At 42.8% G+C, this 27,529-nt stretch overlaps 1 protein-coding gene across 2 annotated transcripts in view; it reads left to right on the top strand.

The window, feature by feature from the left end:
- mpp7a (membrane palmitoylated protein 7a) overlaps nt 1-27,529 on the top strand; it is a 133,951-nt gene that overhangs the window by 38,681 nt on the left and 67,741 nt on the right. The window contains exons 3-4 of one of the 2 annotated variants that reach the window (XM_040127227.1): nt 9,700-9,818; nt 19,998-20,075. In XM_040127227.1, the coding sequence (XP_039983161.1) occupies nt 9,700-9,818; nt 19,998-20,075 (197 nt within the window). The remainder of the gene's footprint in view (nt 1-9,699; nt 9,819-19,997; nt 20,076-27,529) is intronic. The other variant, XM_040127228.1, reaches the window with a different exon arrangement.

The following is a 27,529-nucleotide window of genomic DNA, read 5'->3' as shown; positions in this document are numbered from 1 at the left end:
ATTTGGAGAGCAAACAAATGGGCAGACAAATGGAGGGCACATGTAAGATCATACCATCTCTCTCTTTTCCTCCTGTCTTTCTGTTTCTCTCTCTCTCTCTGTCTCAGCCCAAATAAACAACAGGCCTCTGTATGAATTAGAGTCTAATAAATGAAACCAAATAGTGAGAAAATAAACTTGAAAAACAATAAAATATTGGAAACCTGGCCTTAAAATATGACCTTGGGGAGTGCTGGAGAAGCTGTCGTGGTGATTAGGTTACTGTGGACTCATTTCACTGTGTGAATTTTAGGTTTTTTATAAATGCTTTGGAAGCAGATTTATAAAAGTGTTTTAGTTGATGATGCTCGTTCGGCTCTTGGTGTTTGAAACATTTTGTCTAAGTGTATCCAGCCTCTACTCGCAGTCCTTCAACATCTAGAAAACCCTGGCCACTGATAAGAGTTTGTGATGTGACATTTTGTTGGCTGCTGTTCTTGGGATCCAATACACAAACACACATTAATTCCCATTCTGACAAGGGGGCCAAGAAGAGACAGAAAATTAGCTTTTAATTGTGCAAACACTTTACAGGGCTGATAGTGGGGAGGGGTCTTCACAGGACCCCCTCCCCCTTCCACTGACAAAGCTATGCAGCTGGTCTTCAGGTCTCATCTCTCCTCCAGACAGCTGCTGTTTAGTCATTTCTCCTCCTGTTCAACCGTGATGGAGTTTTGTTGTGGGCTCAGTCGGGGACAGATAACTGTTACGCCTCCGCTCAGCTTGGCTCGGCTCATCTCAGCTTATTTCAGCTCCCACTCAGGGATCCTCACATGGACAAACCCAGCCTACTCCTCTGTCTGCTACACAACAACTATCTCCCTTTTGAACTCCATTAGCTTGCAAGGTCCAGAAGTTTTTGGGGTTTTTTTTGCCCTTAGTGGGTGTCTGTGTTTTGCTGCATTTATATTGTGGCCTACCAAAAATCTCTACTAACTTCAACAGCATTAGAGGATGTCCAATCAACCTCATTGACAGAAAGCACATTCATACACATTTACAGAGACACAATAACATTGATCTACAAAATAGGAATGGATGTTGAATTTCAGTGTTGTTTCATTTCAAAATTAACATATAGAATAGGATTTTGTGAAAACGTAGGCAAAGTTTTCATTGTTTTCTTACTGTATTAAATTTACCGTCTAGTGCATACACTACCATATATGTGTCTGAAAATTTTTCTGTATGCAATGTTGTGTGGGACATGGAGTCAATTCAATAATAACTTGCCCCATCATTTGATGAGGGTTGTACAGTAATGGAAGCTCGCTGTCTGCAGATGAGCAGCTTTCTCAATTGCTCCTAACTCGTCTGCTCTCTCAGAGACCCTCAGACATATAGCATCTGGTTTATTCCATTGAGAGTTCAGGGAGCCTCCTGGAGTGAGAGTGGGTGTTTGCTCCTTGTAGCCCCATTTCATCCTTGCTTCTGGAGTTATGTGATTACAGTCTTTTGGTAGAGTGGTTCAGTTGTGGGCTGGGGGCTGGGGGTTGGGCTTCGAATGCGGTGACAGTGACAATTTAGAGCTGAGAGATTAAAATGAAGAGCTCACCTTAAATCTTTATTAGATAGTAGTGGGCAATACCTTGCTCTGGTTTTGTGTGTTTCAGATGAGTCTGATACAAGATTTGCTTATATTGCTGCTGTCTGCACATAAACCTAAGAATATTTCCAATAGAGCTTAGCCGATTTTATTGGCAGGTTTTAGCTTATTGCAGCTATATCAGTCGTGACGTATACATGTCAGCCAGTAAGTAACAAAAACTCAGATATGTTTGAGATAATTGACAAACAGTGATTCCACTATATAGGTCATTCCTCAAAGAGCGCTTACAATTTTATTTTCCAGCTGTCCTGCTCAGTACATACTTTGGTCACATTTTAAGGGATCTTTATGAAAAATGTTTATCTCATGTTATATATTGTTATCATCTGTTCCATCCATCTATTAGGTATATACCCGCTTATCAATTAGGGTGGCAGGGTGGGGGCTGGAGCCTATCAAACCAATGCAAACAGAGAACCTTGGTGTTATGGGGCAACATTGCTAACCACAGTGCCACAGTGCATATGACGATATATTGAAATCAGCCTCAAAAATCCAGTAATGATTGCGTTTTAACTACCAGTTCATTATCAATAAAAAATCATATTCACTTTAAATACCTCGATGAACATACCTGAAAGGTGGGTTATCGAAGAAATTGGGTATATAAAAATGTATTTCTTTAGAGGGTATTTATGGTCATGTTCCATCCGGTTAATTCAGAGCAAGAGACATTAATTGACATGATAAATGAAGTGGTTGTGATTCGCTACAGAAATCAGTTTTTGTTATATAACGCTAAGAATTTGCTGACACGCCATCCCTCATGTGCCTTTACCATCACTGCATGGTTCCACTTAAATCATACACCCGTGACTAACTCAAAACCTTGCGCACACACTCTCAAACAGGCCCCTCTAAAGACCCCGATGCCCTTTTATTAAACTTATTAAAGTTAACTGTGTTATTCCAAGCTATACCTGCATGTTCTATCAAGGTTTATGGTCCCTGCAAAGCATTTAAAGATAAGGGTGGTTCAGTCATGCACAGCTGCAGAGGAGGTGGGCGACACTCGCATGGAAGACTACACATGGAAATCTTTTGATGGGACAACTGTTTTACCAGATACACTAATAACTTACTGGCTGCATCTGTGCATGTTTGTGCGGGAACGATAGATGAGCAGTTCCAGCCATCTTATTCACTCCAATATTGAACACCCCCTGCTGGAGAAGGTGATGGCTATATAATTGTACTGGGTAATGAGATGAAGATATTCCTATGGTGAAGCACTCTGTGACATTATTGTGTTATTGCTCCCCCACATAATCTTGTGTAGGACAAATGCATACATAGAAACAAATCTATGAATAATATGAGCAATATAATAAGAAAATGGCCGTATTGTTTTTTTTCTCTGTCAAGGTCAACAGTAAATTTTTCCATCCTGATGTCAAGAATCCTGATCCTTGGCCGGTTTCAACTCATGGGAGACATTGGGGAGGGTTGGGGGAGGACTTTTGTCTGTGCCGGCGTTGGGGGCTAGTGGTTCCTGTGGGAGCTTCAAGTCATTTGTCGTGGTCCCTGGCCAGTAGCGGGCCATGTGCTGCAGTGATACAGTACCAAAACACAAGGATTTGTTGCCACTGGAAGAGCTCCCTGTTTCCAGTTACATCAGAACTAAAATTTCCACATCACCTTACCAAAAAAATAAAAACACCGTCAAACGAAGCAGATGTAAAAGAAAGAAATCGAGTGAGTGTGACTGAGAGAGGAATAATGACTTTTATTTGTTTGAATATGAAGAATTCTTTTTCTTTTGTTGAGGTAGGATGACATCCTCCGCTGTTCCCTTCCAAAGCACACAGGGTACTAAATCGGTCATCGGCGGGCAGGACATGCCCACTTGCATTAGAAAGAACCTGAAAACAGCTTTACAGGCCATGTGCTCTATTTGACAACCGGGCACTTAGATATTGAGTAATAGTCTGCAACTTTGAGACAGAAAAAGAGAAAGATTTAGAGTGTAAAGTTAAAGCACAAATTTTCGTAAGTACTGCTATTTACGCATGATCAAAATGAAGCCTTTTAGGTGGGATTGGCATGTCTGCCTCTGATATCCCTGGAAGACTTGCTAGAAGTAAGTAGCTGGCCACAGCTTTGGACAGAACGTGCAGGCTTGTTCCTGAAAGTCTGCTGCTGTTCCATTGCCACAGTAAGCAGAGGTGGCAGGTCATTTGGATCTGGCCAGCCTTTTTGTGGCTGCTGTTTTTTGTCTACCATGTTAGAGAGAATTTAAGCGTAGTCTGCTCTGACTGGGCCAAACAGCAGCCTTTCAACTCCATCTGGGGAAAGATAAGTTCTGGATGACCACTGCCAAACTCAGCCTTCCCACTGATTTCAGGACCTTCTATCCCAGCATCCAACAAACATAGAGTGGTACTCGGCTATATTCTCCATCTACCACATCTCATACTGTATATCTGTCTTTATCAGTGATACTGTCTCTGTAATAACTTTTTTGTTTGCCCAGATATTTCTAACCTTTTGTCTTTTCTCCATGTTAATTTCTCTCCCTCTTTGTCTTTCCTTATATTATATATCATTTACGAGCTTTCGGGAAGTGGGGTAGGAGGGCACTTTAACTACTCAGACTTGGACAAGATACCAAGTTCCCTTTATGTTACTTCATTCTAGCCCTGTTGCAGGTGCTTCCACTCAAACCTCACTTGTCTGTGATTGTTAAAACTGTTGTAGCTGAAACGCTACGGGCTCCTCAGGTGGTGGATGGACCCTGCAGGCTATATGCATTCAATTATGTTGATTAGACTTGTCCTTTTGTCCCGAGCTCTGTTTTCAATGTGTTGACAGCCCTTTGAAGTATGAAGGTGTGACGAAGCATGGAGCAGTGGATGGGTGAGGCACTTACTACGTGATATTCAATGGCATGTTGAAAATACAATGGAAAAAAGTAAATCCTTTTTGAAAAGCTTGGCCTGTCCTGGCTCTGGAATGCAACGGTGATAAGGTCCCACAACCTGGATTCTTTTTACTTCCCCGAATGAGACATGATCTCAGCAAGGGCCAGAGATTCTTTGTAGGCCCTGAAAAGAGATACATGCAGAGTTCAGCCTGTGGTAGTGAAACAGCTGATGTATGATTGGAGTGACGGTTGATTGCACCTGGACCGCCCGATGGTGCTTGAAGTCATTTTTCCATGCTTTGGACTCTTAACTAACATCTTGCAAAACCTGCTAGCTTTTTTTTTTCTCTCAAACGATGGAGTTATTCAAAGACCGTGACACTGAAATATAATCAAAGATGATATTGGAGTCATCCGTCCCATTACTTTTTTTTTTTTTTTTTTTTAATTTGGAGAAGTGGTTTGGTCTTTGGAGCTGGTAATGGGAGGCTTTTGGGCTTGAATTGAGCACAGACTCCTGCTGTTTGGTTCCTGGGACAGCCTTATATATTACCTCTCTCCACACTCTTCCACAGTCACCCACTGTTATATCCCAAGCAGAATGCTGCTGGACTCATTGCAAATCATGCTTAAAGATCACATCATTTGTTCAGTGAATACATTTGCAGTACTATACAATTGTATGCCTAGCAGTTAATGCCACACCAGATCACTTAATCCAGACAACCAATGCTGCCCCTACTGTTCCATGTTCCTGCCTGCTACTTTAGTAGAAAGAACGTTTTAAAAGTGGTCAGGCACAGGTAATCTTCAGGACAGAACAGAAGCTGCATGGGGGCAGTGGACTTATGACATAGTCTGTCCTGTCCAGTGTTTTTCACCTGACTGAGGTTAAATCTGTCTTCCCACCCACTGTCTGTCTACAGTTTCTCCCTTCAGAGGAAAATGTGTTTGCATAAGTGCAGGAATCATCACCATCGCCGCACTCATATTGCTGTTGTAGAGAGCAATGACTCCCTGGTCTTTTCATGGTGTTCCTTCTTATCTTTGTGTTAAGTGTCATCATTCTTCTTCTGTCTGCACACATGCTTTAATCAGATGTTATTTATTTCAGTGTGTATCTCAGATGTTGTGTTGATTTTTCTCTTTCCCCTCTGTCTTTGTCATGTGTTGTTATGCTTGAGGCAGGCATGGTGTCTGCCACTGTTTTTCTCTATCATGTTCACAAGGCAGTCTTTCAATACTGACCTGCCAAGAAAGCTCCTACATGTTGTCACAATTCTCTTCCCCCATCAGTCTGGTGAGCCTCATGAACATTGTGCTCTCTATATGTTTCCGAAAGACATATGAAGGAGGTCAATAACTCATTCAGCACCTGTGAGAAAGTGCAGTGGGGAGGAAAACCCAGCATTCATTTCCTGCATTCGAACAAGTTCATTTTAATCAGACAGACGGTGTGACTTTCTGTATGTAGTTTGGTTACAAGATAGAAGTCAGGCCCGTAAGCATCCATTTTGTACAGTCCACCACGTAAAGTTATGGACTTATTTGTCTCCCAGCGGTCTATCTGCCCCTAGTGTGTTGTGTAAGTAAACAGCGCTGTAGTTACAATGTCATGATGAGGGTCATATTTTACAACCGTGCAAACTCTTTGTCGTTAGATTAGTCCCTGTAATTTCCTCATCTTCCGCTGCTCTAGAAAAAGTCCCCGAGGTTGTTGACCTATGTGACTAGCAATTCGATGTGCATCATGTTTAATGCATTTCATTGTCTGGGATTTTTCTGTGTGTTTTACATAAAAGGGTTCTGCGAAAACTGTGTTATTTTCTTTAACCTCTGTGGAGGTGTGGGCTTGAGAGGGGAAGTGCTGTTGGCAGTTAAAGTGGTCACTTCCTCTGTACGGGAAGCTTCGGAAGCATCAGCCTCTCTGATTTCTCTGAAGACTCTTTCGGCCATCCTGTGCAACATGGTGCTGGTCTCCAGGATCTTTGGGCTTGGCTCGTCCAGCACTAGGCACAACAGAACACAGTAGCCCACTACAAGACACTGCCAGGTCCACTACACACAGCCACCGCAAGAGAGGGTCCACAATAGTCTGGCCAAAACAAATCCAATGAATCCAGACCAGCCCTGCAAGACACAAGTTGGTCCACCCTTTAGTGGTGAAGAGTTGGCGAAACCTTTTTTCCTTTCTTCTTATTCGTTCTCCTTCTCTCATTTTGTCTCTCAATGTCTATGTTGGACATGGTTTCTGATGTTACAGATCTATACGTGTGTATAGATCTGGCCCTGGATTTATTTCTCTCTCAACTTTTTACAGTGTCTACACACAGTGATTTTACCACCACTGTGGTTGTTTTTTGGCTCATTTCCTCTCGCTCTTTTTCTGCCTCTATTTCTCCTCCTCACTTGTCCGCCCATACAATCTTGTATTTAATTTCAGCTTAGCAGATTCCTTGTTTAGCTCTTGGCTCCTCTGCAGCTCTTTCTGTTGTTGTTTGAAACTGGATTTTCTGTGGGTCATGGAGTTCAGCCTGACACACTGACCCTAGAAGTCCTGCACACTGGCAGCGTGTCTTGTATAGTTTTTCCCCATGATGTTATTATTTCTGATCAGCTAATGGAGTTGATGTGTTTCCCATAATGTGCCATTAGCACACACCACACAGCCTGTTTAGATCTTCCCAGCATGGACAGGGAGGGATTGTTGTCAGCAGGAATTAAGCATTGAATCACTGACAGTGTAGACAGCAGGGGAGACTTTGCACCTGAGGAGAATAATGCTTTGGGACTCTCGCTCTCTCCTTCCCTCCCTCGTTCCCTTCATCCCCTCCTACCTGTATCTCAGCACTGCCAATAGTAATGACATTACCATATCGTTTCCCCCCACTCTCACCACCCTTCCTACACCCCTCACCTCATCCTCTCTTCTGTCTCTTTAAATCTTTTTTTAATATATTATGTGAGATGTTCTGTTGGGAGTTCCAAGTTGTAAATGATTGAGGGGTCCAGCTGCCCTCCGACAGGCTTTTGTTAGTTTGAAAGTTATTGGTGATGAGGACCACAGAACCAGGCATCAGATGATTATATACCAAGGACAATATCACACACCAAGCTTGAGTAAAACCACGGGGGTTGCTGTAATAAGACTGGCACACGTGTTGTGTGTAAAACCCCTCTCCTGTTCAGTGGCTTTTTCTCTCCTTTGTTATACGTCCTCCTTTACACAGAACTTCTGTAGCAGTGAGGTGTGAGGCGCTAACACTACACAGAATCCCCTGAAGAACAGGGGAGGATATCTTGATATATCCTGTGTGTCTGCTCAGAGATCTCAGAGTAAAACCCCAAATCACCTGCAAATGGAAAGCAGAGGGTTGAGAGTGGCAGATGGCACTCCATCCATCTGACTGCGCAGCAGCAGCAGCAGCAGCAGCAGCAGCAGCAGCAGCAGCAGCAGCAGCGCATGACATGAGCTAAGTTAGTCAGCCATGGCACTCTGGCCAAACATCCAGAGCTGCCAGCACACAGTTGCTCTAACCCAGTCAGCCGGCCCGCCAGTTCAGTCAGTCAGTCAGTTAGTCATTCATTCAGCCAACGACGTCAACCATTGTTTTCAATCAATCATTCTCAGCTATGAATTACTTCACTCTCAGAGAGGTAGCCAAGCAACTCAAGTTTGTTTTGACGTTTCAATGGCTCCGCTGTTAATGTGTTTAGAGTTTCTTCACGTGATCAGTGTTAGCTCAAAGGGTTTCAACCTCTGGGGTTGTATTTATGGAGTTTAAATCTGGGGGGCCTTTTCTGGCGCATTAGTAAAGAGGTCTTTGATGCACATAACCCAGCTTCTTCGCACTCTGTATGGGCCTGACCTTTGATATATTTCCTGGTTTAATGGATCACGGCCATGCTGAAGACCAGAACAGAACAGCAAACAAGTATCTGCTACTACTCTCCATCAGTTGCGCTCCAGGTCTCTGTTGTGTTTGGAAGGAACCCTGCTCACTTGCTGGTTTCGAGCTCTGAGTGTTTCACCTCTCCTCTGCCTAATCTTGAAACCATCAGCTCTCCAGTCTGTTTCTCTTTAAATTGAATTTGAAATATTCATACCTTTTTGTACGCTGGGTTAGTAAACCGCAGAAGGCCTTGCAGATTTCAACATGTGCTGTTCTAAGGGGATTCAGCTATGGGCCTGCTGATCCATGCACCCTGTTTCTCTCACTGTCACTAACAAACTCATGCTATGGCGATGACCTATACAGTATACTGTATAGGCCACATAGGCCTGGATAAAAGCCTGCTGTCCTTGTGAGCTCATGATATCAGTTTGTATACAACAAATTCATTCATTTAACCTCAAATTCAGTTCTTTTAAGTCTATAAAATTATTTCAGAACAGTTCAATTCCATTTCAGGTTTTCTGTATAAAACAATAGCCACATAGACAAATTATCCTGACTACTTCTACCAAAACTACTGTTTAGCAAGCACACTTTATTCCAAAGAATTGATTGTTTACAGACAGGGGAGATGTGTAGATGGAAAGCATCCTAAGGCATGTGGGCCATCTGTTTAGTTAAAAAAAAAGAAGGTTTATATTGAGCTTTTCAACTGATCAAAAGTTGGACTTTTTAGTGGCCTGACTTGGAGTTGTAGGAGTTGTTTTTGATGGGGGAAAGTAGTGTTCCTCAAACAACAGGAAAGGCTGGGACAATAGTGGGAAGTAGAGACTGGGAAAAATGCTTTATTGCCTCTATGTTTCCTACTGCTTCCAGTGAAAAGCAAAACTAAGGTGTTTTTTTTTCTGCTGAAAGTAGCTTGTAGCACTTTCAGGTGTGTTTACGGTCGTGTGTTTGAATGAGTGCATCTGAGGAAGAGACACAGAAACAGAGAGAGCATCCTCAGATAAAAATGAGAGTATTTAATGTGTGCGTGACTAAAAGCCCTAGTATTGGCATTATTTGTATGTTAACACGTTGCCTTATGTGTCTGCCTCTTGTGTGTGTTTGAGGTTACAGTATAAGTATTCTTGCACACGTACAGCACTTCGATTCTTTTATGTATTAGTAAACTACAGATGTATGCACATCTGTTTTTATGCATGTGTTTTTTTTTGTGTGTGACTGTGCATGCATTCATCTATACCTCCCACTGCCATGCCGGCCCTCTGTTTCCTCTTCCCCTTCTCCAGGTCTGTATGAGCTGCTGGCGGCTTTGCCCTCCCAGCTGCAGCCCCATGTCAGCCGCCCAGAGGACAACACCTTTCTCCAGGACATGTTTGGGGAGAGGAGCCTCCATTCACTGGTCAAGGTAAAGAAAAAAAAGAACCTCTTTCTTTTACAGTACATTACTTAAGTTTTTTGTAGTGGTTTGTTTAGGAAATTTTTTTTTTTTCAGATTTTAATTCCCATGTTGGTAGTGCCAGGAGACTACAGTTGCCAAAGAGCAAATTCATACCCATTAGGGTTGAGGCACTTCAGTTCTTTGTAAAGTCATACCATCAAACAAGCAATTTTTATTTCTAGCAGTATAGAAAATATTTTATTTTTAAATTTTTTAAATTTAGTTATTTATTGCAAATCGTGTGTTGTTTTTTTTTTAACCAGCATGTAGTTATACTCGCATTATGTAAGTGAATGAGTGACAGTTTTAGAATCATGAATCTTTAAATTCAACTGGAAATTTTCATTTACTATTAATCTTGTCCTCTCCTCTTCTCTCCTTGGTTTTGAAATATTTCTCTTGAATGCTGTCTGCCTTACCCACCTTCACAGTCACATCCTTCCTTTTTTGGGACAGGACAGAATCTGAACCCTCTCCCCCCTGATCCCCACCCCTGAGCCAACCTCTGCAGATCAAATAAAAGCACACACTTGCACCTTTGTTCAACACTGCTCTATTCAAACTCCTTCCCTCCAGTCTCATTGATTCATTTATTGTCATTCCAACAGCCTACCTATCCATATCTTCTGACTCTCCCTCTGCCAGCATGAATGGGCCTGTGGTCCAGTTACTGCCTGTTAAACTAGATAGCTGCGGAGTGTGGGGAGAAGATGAGCACACTTGATATCTTTATATGCTAGCAGACAGACAAAGGTAATGAATGTAACACATTCTGTCTGTCTGCCCTAACCTAATCTTCACTTGGGATACTCTGCAATCTGCAGCCAATCTCTTCAATCTCCTGCTTTTGGAAAGGGAACATGAGGGTTTTTGCTACATGGGGTTTTTGTACTGTAAATCAGCCTGTTTTTCCAGATGCTATTCAACCAGTAAAGATGTGTAACAACTGCTTCAACTCTTTCTCCAGTTCAGTGATGTAACCAATATTACTTGATTAGTCAATTTACTGAAAAAAAAAAAATCTCTAATTGTTAGAGCTACTTTTGACGGTGTCTTTTGTACATGGTCTCCATTTTTAAAGAATGCCAAACTTAGTTTTCATGTGCTGGCATGTCATATTTGCCCCTTTGGTGTTCTCTGTTTTTCTCTGGCTAGAATAATTATGTCACAGAGACCACTGAGAGAGAAAAACCGACATAATTTTCATCCCCTCCCTTTAAAGAAATCTTTTCTGTGTAAGCGTATTTGTTCAGGATCCAGGGTTGTAACGCGCCAATGTGAGCATGTAAAAGTGCCTGAATTATGGCATACCTCAGATGCTGAAATAAAACCCTGATGTCGGGACTTGAGGAAACCATAAGGGTTTCATTTGATGCCTGGATTGTTATGGATGGCCAAAGAATAAGGCATCTTGAACATGGATAATGATGGGCAGGGCCAGTGCATGTTCAGGCTCTCATTTTTGCTGGCCCCAAAGAAAACACTGCATGGTGTGGGGCAGATTGAATGATGCTAATGAAGGTGGCATTATATTTCTGTGATACTCAGCCAGGCATAACGGTTGTTGTTGGTCAGACTTCACCTAGCCCTCTAACAACCCCTGATTATACCTTGCTAATCTTTCAAGAGGAACTTAAAGGGGAGAGAGCATAAGTGCTGCACAGACAACAGCGCCGTAACCTCAAAGCCTATTTACCTGAAGTACAGAAAGCTTTGCACTAGTTGCTAAAAGAATCTCCCCTTGATTGTCAGCGAAGTAGATAATTTGCCTCTGCGGTGTTCCCCATCAGACGGACCACAAGGACTGGAGAGGAAGCTATGCATGATGGGGAAGCTCTTGATTTCCCCATCAATCTTTGTGCTTGGTGTAGTTACAGAAAAAATTAGATTGTGGATGCAAGCAATCAAAATTGTTCTTATTATTTTGTCTGGGCTTATGTCTCGGGACAGGTTGAGGAGCTGAAACTGCTTCGGGGAACCAGTTGATAATGTTCAGAAATCTCAATCGTATGGTCCCTGGATGCCAGTCTGTGGAGGTACTCCAGGCACATCCAGCTGGGACGAGACTCCAGGGTAGACACAAAACACAAGGGATTACGAATCCCATCTGACCTAGGAATGCGTTGGGATCCCCCAGGTAGAGGTGGAGGGAGTAGGTAGGGAGGGAGGGTGTCTGGGTTACTTTGCTGAGCCTCCTACCACATAAGTGGCGATGGATGGATGGATAAATATAAAAGAAAATTATGTCTCTGCAATACCAACCATACCAATGGCAAAAATGTTGGCAGAACTTGGCTTAGCTTTCCCTTTCTCCATCCTAATTTAGCTTAGTGATTGTCAGAAGCTGACATGTCAGATCTTTTTGTGTGTATGCATGAAAGAAGGGTTGAGTGGTAAAATCAACTCAATGCCATGAGATCTAAATACCACTTTTCTCATGTGTAAGCTAGATACCGAGTGGGTCTCACTTTGGGGACCTGTCAGTGCAATTCAGTAAGTAAAGTATCATTCAAGATCTAAGCTAATGTGACCCAATTCACTGTTGCTAGTGTAGCAGAATAAATACTCCCAATTCAATACAGTTAGCGCAGCCATGAAATGATCGAAATATGTAAGTATAACATCAAAGAAACCTATTTATTCTTCACCAAAAAGATCCCGTTCTACCTATTTTCTTATTCTCCCTTTTTTCAATGGAGAGAAACTGAGCTGCTTTTAGCGTCTCTTGTTGTTAACATGGAGGCATAAGTGGAAACCGCCCTGCTCCAGACAAGCAGAACTATATGTTTCCTTTGCTTTCTACTTGGTACTGAGACATGAGCCAGCCTGTCATCTAGTGAGCCAAATGGACAGACAAGCAGACTTTGAATCACACAGAAGTACAGAACAACCATCTCACCTTACAGCAGAGACCAGCACTCAAGATGCAACATTCAGGTGAACATGGCTAACATCAGTGGCACACCATTAATAAAACCGTAATTGTCCCTTTCCTCTAAAACCCCACCACCAAATCTCCATAGATTCCAACTTTTATTCCACAAGGCCGTAAAGAGGATATTTTGGGAAAGGCCAAACAGTAGAGAGAAAACACACACATCATGTCAATCTGACAGGCTCCACAACTCAAGTCTCTCATATGGAAACACTCAGGCCTCACATGGGTAATTATGGAGCATCAGTTATTGGTCAGTCTGTCTGGAGGGAGAAAGAAGGACCGGAGGAGGAGGTGTTAGAGATGGAAAAAGAGACAAGAAAGAAGAAGATAGAATTCAGACCTACACAAACACTTGAACCAGACTTAGGTCCTTTCTGTCTCTCCTCACCTGCCCTTATCAGATGGTCGGGCAGGCCTCTCACGTCCCGCACAGAATCCGATTATGTCACAGAGATGACACATATATTTTCTAATATTATCTTTCAGCAGGGCCTGGGGGGCTCACAGGTGCGCCTTATTTTGTAGATTTTTCATCGGTACAACATCGGAGCTGAAATGAAAAGTGTGTGCTGATGTACAGCTAGCATAGCTAAAATGACGCGGACAGTTTGCCTCTTTTCAATTAAAGGGGCTCACTCAAGTGTGCTTTCTATAAATTCTACCACACTAACTGTTCCACTGCCAAGTTCCCATTCCACAAAAAGCCACAGGAAATATAATACAATATTCAATTTCCACCTGCCTCAGGTGGGGCTCTCCTTTAAGACCAAGTTTCTGTCAGCAGGTCTTTAGCCAGGCCCTGAGATCCCTCATTTTGTGGTCAGTCAGTTTTCCCTTAAATCTGCTCCTGTTAGTTGCTAATAGGCTTGGCACCTGCATTGTTGTTACAGAGCAATATTGATGTGGGTTTGCCAGTTTCTTCTTCAGTGCTACCTTTAATGAAATGTAAAGGTACTGCAACTGACGCTTGTACCCAAGTGGAAAGTTTCAGCTATTTTCAGCTATTTTTGATGTTTTATGACTCACTTTGTAATGTCCAACAACTGTACTCCATGACAGCAACCCTAAACCTGCCCTTTGGGCACTGATCTTATCCTTTCCACACCTCAAAACATACCTTGCTCCTGGTCCCCATTACCAAGGAAGATCACAAAAAGGAAATTGTACGCAGCAAGAAAATCTACCGCATTGTCTCTAGTTTAGGACTCACCCTGTAATCCTATACCACCCCAGAGATCCAGTCGTACTGTCTGTGGTCAGTACAATCTGCGTGCGCCTCTGGATTCTGTATTTATTATTTCAGGGGAACAGGAGCCCTCGTGGGGAGTACCTGCAGGTTGCTGCGGGTGGTTGCTTCTATCCTTAAAAAGAGATGCCCCTCATCTTCATCTAGTGTCCTGAGCAAATAAGTTTTTCAACTCACTGTAGATTCTTATTTTTATTGAAAAAGATTGGGGCTTCAGTGTGGCAGTGATTGTAAATTAGAGAACTTTGTGCAGACTTTGGTTGCAGTGATTCAGCTTGCCATTTATTGCTAGAAAATATTCTTTTTGACTCAAGCTGGGTGGTTATTCATGGTTTAAAAACCATAAAGAAAAAATCCAAAATAAATCCCCTTCCTTGCAATGCATTGTGTGGAGTTTTCATACGAGTTTAATGGTTGACTACAGCATAAAATCAAGTGATCATGCTCAGTGTCCAAAAACAAGCTCCTTTGAATTGAGACAGAAGAGCTAGATGAATAGACACAGGATGAAGCCAAAAGCAAGGCTGTGATAGGGGCAGGGGAAAGGAGGAAGAAAAACCCTCAGTAGACCAGACCGGCAGCAGTATGGCCTGTTGACTACTGAATAACCTTAAAACTCATTGACTTGAACCATATCTAGAGCACTGAAGGGACAGTAAAAATGAGGAGAGGCCTACTGATCCACCAGTCCTCATTCTATCATTCAAATGTCTGTATTGGTAATCAAGGAAAATCTCTGGAGTGATACCACAACTATTATTCCAGGTCATTTTGGTTGACCCCGATTTTGTATTCTTTAGGAAAAAAGGACTCAAAGTGAAACCAGAAGGTCTACACGATACAAAGCCAATCTTAATAGGACATTGAGCATAGCATTACACAAAATATGGAAAATCAGGTTCATTTTGCCATATAATGTGTGTTTATGGCCCCCTGATGGCCCAGGAACTGCCTGAAGACATAATGGGCTCACTTGGAGCTTTTAAAGATGGTCTTAACAAATTTATAAGTTTAATTGACTGCCTGAAAAGTACTCAAATCAATCGGATTCAGTAAGTCAGATACATTTGTCCTGGCTTTTTGCCCTCAGTCATTCACAATACTGCTTCCTAAACCAATAGCAGCTACATATCACGTGAATGAGTTGTGTGATTAATAAATTCCACTTCCTCTAGTCTTTAGCAGCTGATGTTTTTTGTGTGTGTGTATTTAGTGGCAGAAACACAAACAGAAGACTTGCAGTAGGGATCATAGCTGTATCTCAAGATGGTTTTTGTATGTAAGTACATAAGTATGACTGTGCCCTGCATGTCCTGGCTTCACAGAATACGTGGTGTGTGTTAGGGGCCTCTCTACTCCCTGGAGCTCCCTGAGGAAAAGAAACCCCCATCTAAATGATATGGCTGTCATGACTGTCTGCCAGCTGTCCTGGGCTCTCTCTCCCTCTCTCTCTCTCATCCTTTGGACCTACTTCCAGTTCTTAATCAGCTGTCACATTCTCCAGGCCTTTTTAACAACACCACAAGAAGCTCTGGCACCAGACCCCTCTGTCCTCTGTTGGTCAACTATTGGATTAACTGACTAATTGTTGCAGCTCTACCTTCAGTTTATTATTGTGGGATTGGACCCCTTTCCAGGACAAGAAGAGTTTTATTAGTTCTCTTAATTGGCTCCCTCAAAGGGAGGCAGAATCATAAAGGCTTGACCTGGAGAAAGTGGTATTGACAGAAATTGGCTGAAAGTCTTGGCAGACCTTTCTAATAGTATTGCTGGCGTGTTGTTTATATTTCTAATTAAAAATGTAAATTTTAGTAGATCAAGTAACACAGAAAACTGTCTGAGACAAGGTATTTGGGATGGTAGATCCATGAAGAAAGATTCTTAAATCAGCTGCTCTTGTGTAAACTTTGTAACCACTAATGTCAATCCATTTTCTAATAGATATTCCTTGATTACACTGGGATGAATATAGTTTTGGTCGGCATAAATTTTAGTTAGCAGGATCGGCCGGTTGTATCCTCGACAGACTGATGGAGAATGGTACTGTCATTTGCAGGATTGTTCACAAACCACAGCACAATGTCCAGGATCTGATGCCATCCTAACATGGCTTAAGCCAAGACTTTGCAAACTGACCTACTGTGACAGGAGAAAAAGCAAATCTACACTTTTCTCCTTATGCTTCTTGAGTAAACATATCATCTCACAACTATTCCAGTTGTTACCCTACACGTCTGTCTGTAATGCCCCCTTGCCGTCTCCCTAGCTTGGTCTAGTCTACCAGGCCATGGTGGTTTGACAAGGAGTTCTGGATCAGACCAAGAGATCGGACCCCGGTGGATTAATGGAGGCACGATACTGGATCCGTACCAGTGGGTAGTAATAGAAACAAGAGAAGTAGAAAGATCGCCACCCCTAACTGGTCCAACGTGAAGTTTTCTGGCTAGTGGACATTAACCAGAGGCCTTGAGCCTCCTTGCAGGACTCAGAAACAGAAACACTATCCAGCCCTGTGATCTCCAGACCTCTCCTTCTCCTTCCATCAGCAAGGCTCTCCATCTATCAAGCTTTCGCTCTCTCGCACGCTCTCTCCCTCTTTCTGTGCCAGACTGTGCTTGCTGCAGTGTGTCTGGATTAGTGTAAGTAAGGCATGATTTTTTTTTCTTTAGCTATACCTCCACGTTGACAATCGAGGCTCAAGATGGTCATTGTTCTTCTTTCTGTTGCATAGGCTTTGATCATGAAGAGAACATAAATACAGTTTGGATTCCTTAATTTTATTACTGAAGTTTTTTCTTTTAAGGTCTCCAAGGTGTCTCAACCTTAACCTTTACAGTGATCCTTCACAGTGGTTGGCGCTCATGTCTGAAGATGATGATGGATGGATGTTTTGTTTTTGTTCCAGTCCATTTTCATTGGAAATCATTCATATCAGTTCTTACCCAGGTTAGTGTTTTTCTCAATATTTTTTCGCCTCGTGTTTCTGTGTGTATTTTAAGCAAACAGGTTATTTCTAGAAGCAAACACAAGTCTGAGGCCTCTGTGGAGACAGGACACACACTGCTCCTATTGTAGCGTGTTTTCTTTTTTTTAAGATCAGTGAAGGTGCACATTCATTCATCTTTACCCTTTCTGTGCTTCAGGGTGCTTTTTCATCCCTGAGTTTTGAGCATTTTGATGCTGACTCTTCTGCTTTATTTTACATCGAAGTAGCACTACATTTCTCATCAGTGAAGCTTCAGAATCCCAGTCTTTGATTCGGCTGTGTGTCCTGGAATTGCGTTCCGGTTTGAGCTAAGCCGTCCTTGGCTGTAGTACACTGCCTCTCACTGTTTTAAATTCCACCAGGCCACTTCTGCTGTTTGCCAGGAGCACTGCTGCCTCACCAAGGGGACAGAGAACGCGCTATGCAAAAAGCGGGGTAATGACTTTAAAATACATTACTGTGTCATGGACAGGCACTTGGAAAGTGTCCTGAACTGTAAATAAAAGCATTTCAATCTCGCATTTGCTCACGGAGCAGAGGAGAAATTCCACAGTAACTAAGTAAGTCGCGGTGGTGGAGCAACAACTACCTAAGCAGATGTCACTAGTACTGTGGTATGTTGGAGAGCTGAAGACACTGGCAACACTCATTTATTTCATCTGTTTTCTTACAAAGATGATCAGGACATGTGAAGTAACCGGAGCTGTCTGCCTGTCCTTTTACGGCCTTCTACTGTAGAACAGAGAGGAGTTAGAGCACAGGGTGGAGTTGTTGGGCCTTCATGAGCACTAGCGAGTAACTGTTCAAATATGACGTGGCTATGTGAAATTAAACAGACGAGGATGAAAATTTCCACAAATTGCCCCAGAGTGGCAGTCTTACATTTGATGCCATAAAGCATATAACATACAGCAGTTTTAACTGCAGACCTCTAAACATTGGAGTCTACTCATGCATGTGTTGGCACCACTCCAAGCGATTCCAATTTTTTATGTGTCCCCAGCCTTATCACTACTCTCGTGCAAGTTCCTGCACCTCTCCAAGCCATTACAGACCTATTGTTTTGCTTTCTCTTTTTGTCACCATTTGTCTAACTTCACATCCCAGCTGCCCTTTTCTAGGTCCTAAAGTCACAGCTTTTTTGTGCTCTACAGCTGAGCTGAGCAACCATCAGCCTCCCACAGGCCTTCAACAGATCACCTCCACGACACACGTAATGCACCATGTTTTATAGCCGAGTAATGTCAGCTTTACACAGGGATTTGAACCTCTAAGCTGACCTTAACATGGCTGCTCTGTTGGCCAAGACACAGTCCTAACAGGCGATTTATCATCAGAGTGTGTGTGGATAAGTCAAGCTGAAATTTGCGGCCAGTTTAAGGCCAACAGTTGAACTGGAACTTTGATGGGCAGGAAGGGGCATACACATGCAAAAGACATTTAACATATTATTCTGTTGCATTTTTCTTAACAGAACATCATAAAAGTGCCTTTGGAATGCTCACATTAGCTTATTTGTATTGTGTTGACATCATGTTTTGGGTTTCAGGACTTAGTTTTCTCTGGTGGTTATCAAAGACAGACGACAGCTTGAAAAGACTGAAATGAACTCTTCTACACATGTTGTGTTTCTCTTTTGCTAATCAGAGCTTCCCCAAAATTTTTAGGCGGGAGGCCAAAAATGCCGAAAACATTTCCAAGGGGAATGTCACCTCACTCTGTCTAGCATTCACAGTATCCACAGTGCAGCCACTGCAGAATGCTGTCTAGCTAAAAAAAACATCTTTTGTGTAGTGAAGGGGAAAAATTATGTGTAACAGTCTTAAAACAGATGTTTTAATTGCACACAGCATCTGTAGCTGCTCACAGTGTGACAGCAAACAAACTGCTTTTCTTGTCACTTTCTGTCCTACTAAATGATTTTCTGTGGCAAATTTTCACTGCTACATCTGTGTGTGTACATATGTGTGTATGAGCTCCCGCATGTGTGGATTTGGCCCTCCAGACACCAAGCTGGGCCAGGGGGTTCTCTGTCACTCTCTCCCCAGCCAGAGGGCCTTCTGTTCCATTGTCACGCTTGAATCCTTTCTGAGACCAGGGGCCTGGGGCCCAGGTATCAGTCAGACCTGTAGCCTAGCTCCCCTTCACCATGCTGGGCATAGGAGAGACTCAGGAGTGGCAGTCGGGAGGATAGTCGTGCCTGTCTGTTCTCTGATGGGACTTGAAAGCAGCCTGTGGGCTGTCAACGCATTCCTGCACAGCCCCTCTTGTTTTTGTGTGTCTGTGTGTGCATAAGCTGGAGCACTAGTGTGGCACTGTGTGTGACTGCGCGTGCGTGAGCACTAGCATGCAGTTGTGTGTATAAATGATTCCATCTCTGTTGCACTTATCAGTTTTGGGGGGATGGAGTGTTTTTGAGTGTGTAAATGATTAAAAGTTAACACGCAACTCAGGCCTACTTTCCATTTTAGTAACTCTCCAGAGATACAGCTTTGTCTCTCAACATTGTGCAGTTGCAGTGTTGAGGCTGATAAGAAAATGTTTAGCCAATTTAACCAGACTGTTCAAATGATTTGGAATCCTCACCAGGCCCCTGCGGCATATCGAATGCATGGTGGAAAACTGGATTGTTTGTACAGTGGCTAAGGTAGCTGAAAAACCTAGAATACTCTGCTGTGCTCCGTTGAGGGAGTCTTGTGTGAAAGATCTGTGTGTGTGCTTATGGTGTCTGAAAGTGTGATTGCTAGTTGTTTTGATCTAGTGTGAGTCTGTGTGAGTGGTGTGGATGGAGGCTCTACATGTATTCATACATGTGTGCTTATAGCTGTGCACATGGGTTTTGGTGTACACTCCTTGCTCACATGTGTGTGTGTGTGTTTGCTGAGGGAGGCCTCGTTGTGGCCTCTGCAGTCCAAAGTCGACCTCCTTCATGTCTGTCTCTCTCCCTTACCTGATGAATACAATCTGTCCTTTCAGATCCATGAACGGCTGCAGCACTATGAAGAGAGCAAACCCGTCCCCATCCTGGTCAGCGCTGCAGCTCTGGCCCATGAAGTAAGTTTTTTTTTTTTTGGGAAGGAAGGCCACTATTTATTTGGCTGCAACTACTGCTGGATAGCAAATGAGAGGAAAAAAACAACATTAAGTACCATAGTAAGGTGTTGGGCCACCATGCACCTCCAAAACCGCTTCAGAGGACCCTGGCAGAAATTCTTCAAGTCTGTGGAACTCTACTGAAGGGATGAACATTTTCCTCCAAAAGATATCCCTTCATTTAATGTTTGGATGATGATGCTGGAGAGCATTGTCAGACATGACGGTTAAAAAACCTATAGACTACTCTGGCGGGCGATTTGGGTGTCACACCCTCAAGCGCCCCTGCCATTACTGCAGCGGCAGAGTAGAGGTGAACACATTTGCACTGACAGTGGAAGGAAAGATGTTTGGGTAAATCCCGTTCGGCCCCTTTCGCCAAATGAGGGTGTGTGTGTGTGTGTGTGTGTGTGTGTGTGTGTGTGTGTGTGTGTGTGTGTGTGTGTGTGTGTGTGTGTGTGTGTGTGTGTGTGTGTGTGTGTGTGTGTGTGTGTGTGTGTGTGTGTGTGTGTGTGTGGAAGTTATTCTGTCTGAAAGGTTTGTCTGAAACTGATTATGACACGGGAAAACAAATATCACCGTACCGCTTCTGTCTGACCTCTACAATCTGTGCGTGAAAGTATTGTGTCGCAGCTAATTAAGCCGAGCAGTAAATTCTTGCTAGTTTAAGATTCAAAATGTTAAACTCCACGGTTCCTTGTTTAGTAATCAGAAGCAATACACCATTTAATAAAAACTGGAAACATTTCAGCCAGGAATCGTAGTACGTTACCAAGCTAGCAAGAGATATGCGGGGTGGTGGCTCACCGTCAGCAGCGTGTAACGAGATCGCCCGGTCAGTAGCAGTCCCTTGTTGGTCCTTTGTAGGCAAGCTCATAATGCAGCTGAAACATGAGGATGTAATTATAATGGTGATTAAGCTAAGTGAATTTGATTTCATGTAGCAGAGGATTGTGGATTTTTTCAGTTCATTGTTGGAGCAGCTGATAACAGGACAGGAACGATGGCTAGCCATCTGTTAAAACTGGACTACATTTTGATGAAAAGTTGTTGACTGAGGTGTTGCCACAGTAATGGCAGCTCTTCTTTTCCACCTTTGACAAAATTTTTCTATAGATGTCTGTTTGGGTTGGGATCTGGTGACTGCGAAGGCCATAGCATACGATTCACATCATGTTCATACCCGTCTAAACATTTAGTGAGTTCTCTTGTCCCGTATGAAAGACTCTGCTTTTGTTTTGTTTCTCCACACATTTGTGTAGATTTTTCCTTTAATTTGTCTCTCGCCTACGCTCACATTACGTCTTTTCTTTCTTGCATGCTCCGTCTTACTGTTTGTGTTTGAAAACCTAGCAGACATGATTTGCTTATACTCAAATCCGGAGAGACTTAGTATAAGCAGGTGGGTAGTTTGTCTTGCAGTACAACAGCTTGGTTGTACAGATTGAAACTCAGATCACACGTGACAAGTGACCGTTTATTGCGTGTCTGTAACACATACAATCACACAGACTTACACATACATACCCTCAACACCCATCCTAGTAGCGTGCAGTAGCATTGACAATGTTTATCCTCTTTCACCTCCTACCCTGGAGTGAACTCTGCACTGTCCCCTTCTCAGTTTGGTTCTCAGTTTGGTCTCTGTTACTATAACACTGCACTGTCCCTACTCTACACCCACCACCTACCCTGCCACATGCTCTCAACCCTAAACGTCTAGCCGTACACCATGAAATCAAAAACCCAGTTCTGCAAATACAAACTGATCATTTTGCTAGAACAGAGACCGGATAGAAGGGCCACTCATTCAGAGTAAAGCGGAAGACGGATGGGCACGCTACGACGGACGGCAGCAGCAGACAAACCATGGATGATTGAGTTCGATCATAGAAACAGACGTCAGTAAAGGAGAGAACTCATGAAATATTCAGATTCAGGTACAGGAAGCACCATAGCAGCATCGCCTGGGGCGTGCAATCCCTCTTCAACGGCTTAATGAAAACAAACACACACAGACCATAATAGTACCAAGAGGACCACTGATGATGATTTTCTTCCACTGGCCCAGCAGCTCCCCTCAAGCTGTGAAAGATATTTAGTCTGATTTGTTACAGAAATGTCCAGTATCCGGATATTTGTTACAGTATTGTTCACCTCCAATATTTATTGAAGGCCACGTGTGCACATAAGCATGCAATGCCCAGCTCACATCCACATGTGCGCACGCATGCACGCACACGCACACACACCTGTGTAAACGCAAGAGCCAGCCTGGCATGGTGAATGGAGAGGAGGAAAAGCCCTTTTGCTGGTGTGTGGTTTTGTTTGAAATCCCCAGCTCTGTTTATTGTAATCAAAGTGCCTCCGACTATTCCACCCCTTCTAAAGAGCCCACAGCCATACATCATCCTAATTAGTACTGAGTCGAGGGAAAGACAAGAGAAAGAGGGGCAGAAGTTCTTACAGTCAGTTGGGGCAAAGCCCGAGGAGGAGAGAGTCCACGGTGTCCTGTCACGAAAGAGAGGCCGTCTTGTGGTCCAGAGTGGTTTTCCTGACCTTGCAGGCCACAAGTGTCAGTGCGGGAGCCAGAACGTTCCATCCGGGAAGGTTCACATACACCAATACAGATGACAGGAGTCCCAAACCATCCAGGACCCTTAACCAAACCAGGATGGCTGAGCCTGACTCTGTAGGGTCAGTATTCTCGAAAATACATTTTATTGCTCTTTTTCTTTCTGTGTGTTTGTTCTACCCTGCTGTTAGTACTGGCAAAGGACACAGCTAACCAGATAACACCAAAACAAGAATTCCACTAGATTCAAGCAGACAGCAGAGTGTGAAGGATCGCTTCTGTGTCTCTTTCTGTCTTTGCTCTGTCTCCCCAGGTTGTGGCAAGAGTCCATAGACTGTTGAGGAGACCCCCAACAATCAGCCTCCACCCCCCTTACAGATTTTATTTCTCCTTCTTTTTGTCAAATTACGGACTTTCGGATTTATGCTTCCTGGTAAATGCCCTGCAAAGCGTCTCCCTGGGATTATCAGGTATCGGAATAAAGCCTGGAGATGGTCTATCAAAACCTTTTCAGAGCACACCGCCTTCCTGAGTCCCCCTTCTTCGGGTTGTCAAAAAAAGAAAACTCCCAACCCGGAGCGATGCAGTGTATTTTTAAAGCGGATTGTTTTTCACCCACATCGCTGCTCCAAATGAAGGCCTTTGAAGTGGTGGCTGAGGACTGAAGTGCAACAGGGGAGATCTACAGTTAGATGAAATTCATTTCAGTCTTGGGTTTCGGGTAATGGAGGCTTAATTTATTGCCTAACATAAAATGACACTTCAACCCTCGTCTACCCCCGGCCGCACTGTCTAGCACACACAGCAGGTGGCTGCCACTTCACAAGCGGCCTAGCACTGCCAATACCACCTGAAACACGATCAATACTGGGCCCAGGGAATAGGTGCTGTATCACATACATATAAAGACGTGTCAGTGGGTGACTATACACACACATTCATGGATGTGCACAGACATTCATTACTGCACACACAGTCTCCTTCCAGCGCTCATTAAGGCTGAAAAAGAAGCACTTTTGCCTCATTGTGGAGGGTAAAATACCACATTACATTAATCTAAAGGGGCAAATCAGCCTCACACGTGCGCCAACTCCGTGTAAGTTCCAGGCTGCCAATCTGATCTGACTCTGTAAATCCGGTCGAAAGCTAAACATGCCACGTCAACAGTAAGATGAATGCCAGCCCTTTGGTCCAGATCAGTGTCCACTGCTTGGACTGAGACTGTCTGTCCTGATAGCTCACTTGTATCGTTCTCCCCTCAAAACACCCTTTCCCTCTTCTGGCCAGCTTCCCAACATCTTTATATTCACCCAACCACCTGCCGTTACTTGGGCAGGCCACTGGGTGCCCTCAGAGAGCACTGGTCTGCACTCCATAGCTGTAACTGGTAATGGGAAATAAAGACAGAGAGAGAGAGAGAAAGAGGAGGTGGGGGGGGGGCTTCATCAGTGTCAGGTGGCTCTTCAATGTTAGCTATTACTATACAATAAATTATGGCCCCACAAGCCTTTGGTTGGTCCAACATTAACAACTACATAAATATGTAACCCAGACCAAAGACCATCAGAATATGAGACAGTGACTCTTGGACAGAGATTTTAAGATGGAAAAAAAAGTTAGTCAATATGGTGGGGGGGATTCAATAATGATGACCAAAATTGTCTTTTTGTTGTGACAGATACTGATGCAATAACTGGTAGCCAGAAAAGGCTCCGCATTATCAAATGTAATTATCAGCTGAAACCTCTTTATCAGAACAATCACAGTGTAACTTTCTGCCACTGATTTATCATGCATCCTTAGGAATAAGGTCAGCTATCTGAGATACAGGCTCATAAAAGCACGCAAACATTTCACCGTGTCGTTCAAAGCTTTAGACTGCCTTTGCAGCTTCTTTTTTTGTTAACCTCATCTTATTCTTGTCTGTCACATTTTTTTAACCTCATCCAATTTAAAACAGGGGGCTTGCTTTCCACAGGGCTTACATACATCATGCAGTGTCAATCATATACATGTATAAATATGTATAACCTTTGAATTTATGTTTTAGAAAGCTCAAGCTGTTAATGAGCATGCCTGCAAGTCATTATTGCTGGTTGAAATACAATGGCATCTTAAATCTTCCACTGATACACTTAGAGTATTTCAAGAATGAACCCATTAAAAATACATTTGGAGTGAAGTGTGTTTTAGAAACTACTTTCTTCTGAATCTCAGTGTCTTTAAATTTGATTATTTGCATGAGAAAAAATCATGTATTCATTATTTCCTTTTTAATTTTTCTTTTCTAAGATTGAGAAAGCCAGTATTTAGACCGTGAGACTGTAAAACTTTTATTGAAACCCGTAAAATATAATAATAGGAAAACATCTTTGTGCATAACTGTGTAAAATTGAATCAAAATGCTGCATGAGAATGAATTCAGATGAAATGCTTACTATAGTCAACCAGTATATTATTGATCAGTTACACAGCAAATCAAGCCAAAGTGCATTTTATCCATCATATGAAATGGATGACGCTGACTGGCTGAGATAAGATTTTTTAGATAAAAGGTTAACATGTTTTAATGGTTTTAATAAATGCTATTAAAAAAACGGCCAGCTTGATAAATTGGCAGCTATATATAAAAGGATTGAGCCCTTAGCCGTTCAGGGTCAAGGGAGAGCTATAAACTGACATGCTGGGATCAAACTTATCTAAACACTGCAGTGCTTGCCATGACATTTACCAAATGAAATACACAGAGTCTCAGAGGAGACCAGCATCATTTTTTTTTTTTTTCCCCTCCCTCACTTTCTGTGATGGTCCGAGAATGGAAAATGTGATTCTGACAGGGAAGCATGAAGGTAGAGAGCAGAGTGTGTAGTCAAATATGTCCCATCTGTCCTCCACACTGAGTTATGGGACAAGGTGCTTTAATAGGACAATATGAGGGAGTGGAAATGTACAGTTCTCCATCCTTCTTTGCCGCCCTCCCTCACTGTAAACAGCCTAGCCATGAGATGATGGATTATGCTGCATCAGAGCAAGAGGTGTTCCCTCATTAAAGACCCTGACCCCGACCCACTGCCATCTCTACCTTCCTCTTCCTCTGTTTTTCTTTGTCTCCATCTTTATCTCTTCTTCTCCTACTCCCTTTACACATGTGGTCTCCATTGCTCTCTGCGTCACCTTCTGTGACCTTGCTCTTTAAGATTCAGGATTGTTGTTAGTGTATATTTGATAAAGTGAAGTAATGCAGGGTTGAATGAGGTTCAGCCAGAGTAACCTTGACCACTGTGGCTATTCATTAGCTCTTTGGAAATTGGAAAACTAATGGAAATAATCAAAGAACCCCCCCCCCAAACATGTTCCTGTCTTCAGGTAAAGTGACATAGCGTCCTCCCTAACCCCCTAACCCCAGTCTGACCCTCGGCCCCCTGCCTTTACCATTACTTCACCTTTGTTGCCTTATTCCCACACCACAGGGGTCGTTACTCAGACGAACTGTAGGTTTTTCCAACCTCTGTCATCATCTCCCTCAGCATCACACTTAAAGGAATACACTACGTTTCGTGGAGATTTCCCTGTTCGGCTTATCTGTTATGTGATGGCAACAGAGACACCAAAATGATCCATGTGTCTTCATGCTTCTTTGCTAAATTGCTTTATGCAAAGGCTTTTAAGAACCACAAAGTGTGTTTAAGTGTTAATCAGCATGTAGTATTATCCAATTAGAGTTTAGGGACTGGTCCTTCTTGTTAAATATGGTTGGATGTTTTTTTTTTTTTTGACTTTCAGATTTATCAGTCATGGCTTATTGTAGAAAATACTGAATATAATCCAGTGACCAGCCACAGTTTTATCCACTGTAAAGTCAGTTGTAGTTGTAACAAGTCTACTTATCAAGATACACAACTGAATGGCAGTTCCACATTACCTCCTGTTTTTTAATCAGTGGTGTAGATTTTTAATGTTTTTTTTATAAATATTTTATGTTGTCAAGTTAGGGTCAGTTTTATTTAAATTTAAATTTGCCCCAAGTTACACATTTTTAACATGCAACACCCTCTTTTTTTTAAACCCTCAGTTAATCAGATAAGGAAAGATGCCACAAAATAAATAAAATAAAATTTCACAAAAAATAGACATATACACAGAATAGATAGCAGGAGTTGTAGAATGACCACATGGAGAACAACACAAGGACAATAACATGAATTTGAAGTAAAGCCAGACGAGTACATTTTATTAGCATTTTGCAGATATCAGTGTACATGTAAGCTGATAATTAACAAAAAGTGTCAAACATATGTTATTGGTATGTTATTAAGTGTTTATTTTTCAACTACAAAACCTACAGTAGAGTAAAGCCGGTCTTTGTGTGGGATGGCACGCTGCTCCTCTCCACACTCACTCCACATCCAGCAGCATCCAGCACGGCAATTAATAAATCAGAGTGCAGATGTAGGAGTGTGGCCTGAACTTTAGAAGCAGAGTTATTCATCTCAGAGCTCAGTCCCACTGCTCAGAGATGCTCTCAGAGCGCACATTGTTTCCGAGAGGAATGGACTGATTTCTGTGGTTTCTGAGATTTTCATTGAAAAATGATCCTACTGAATACTTAATTTAATCAAAAGAGAGGTGGCAAAAAGGGAGAATTTTAGGCCCCATGACAAGGTGAGACCTTGGCTCCCACTAAGATGCACCTGATTTAGCACAGTATTACCTTTCCTGTCTGATGGTCCCCTGTTGCTTGGGGTTGCCTGAACATACAAGCAGCCAGTACCCTCGAGTATACAACTGTTCTTTTAGCATAAGCCTTTGAGGGTTATACTTTGCTGTTACACACTCCCTT

This window comes from Xiphias gladius, chromosome 5 (assembly GCF_016859285.1).
Source record: "Xiphias gladius isolate SHS-SW01 ecotype Sanya breed wild chromosome 5, ASM1685928v1, whole genome shotgun sequence".
Taxonomy (NCBI): Eukaryota; Metazoa; Chordata; class Actinopteri; order Istiophoriformes; family Xiphiidae; genus Xiphias; species Xiphias gladius.
Note: the sequence above shows the minus strand (reverse complement) of the source record. Positions and strands in the feature narration are given on the sequence as shown.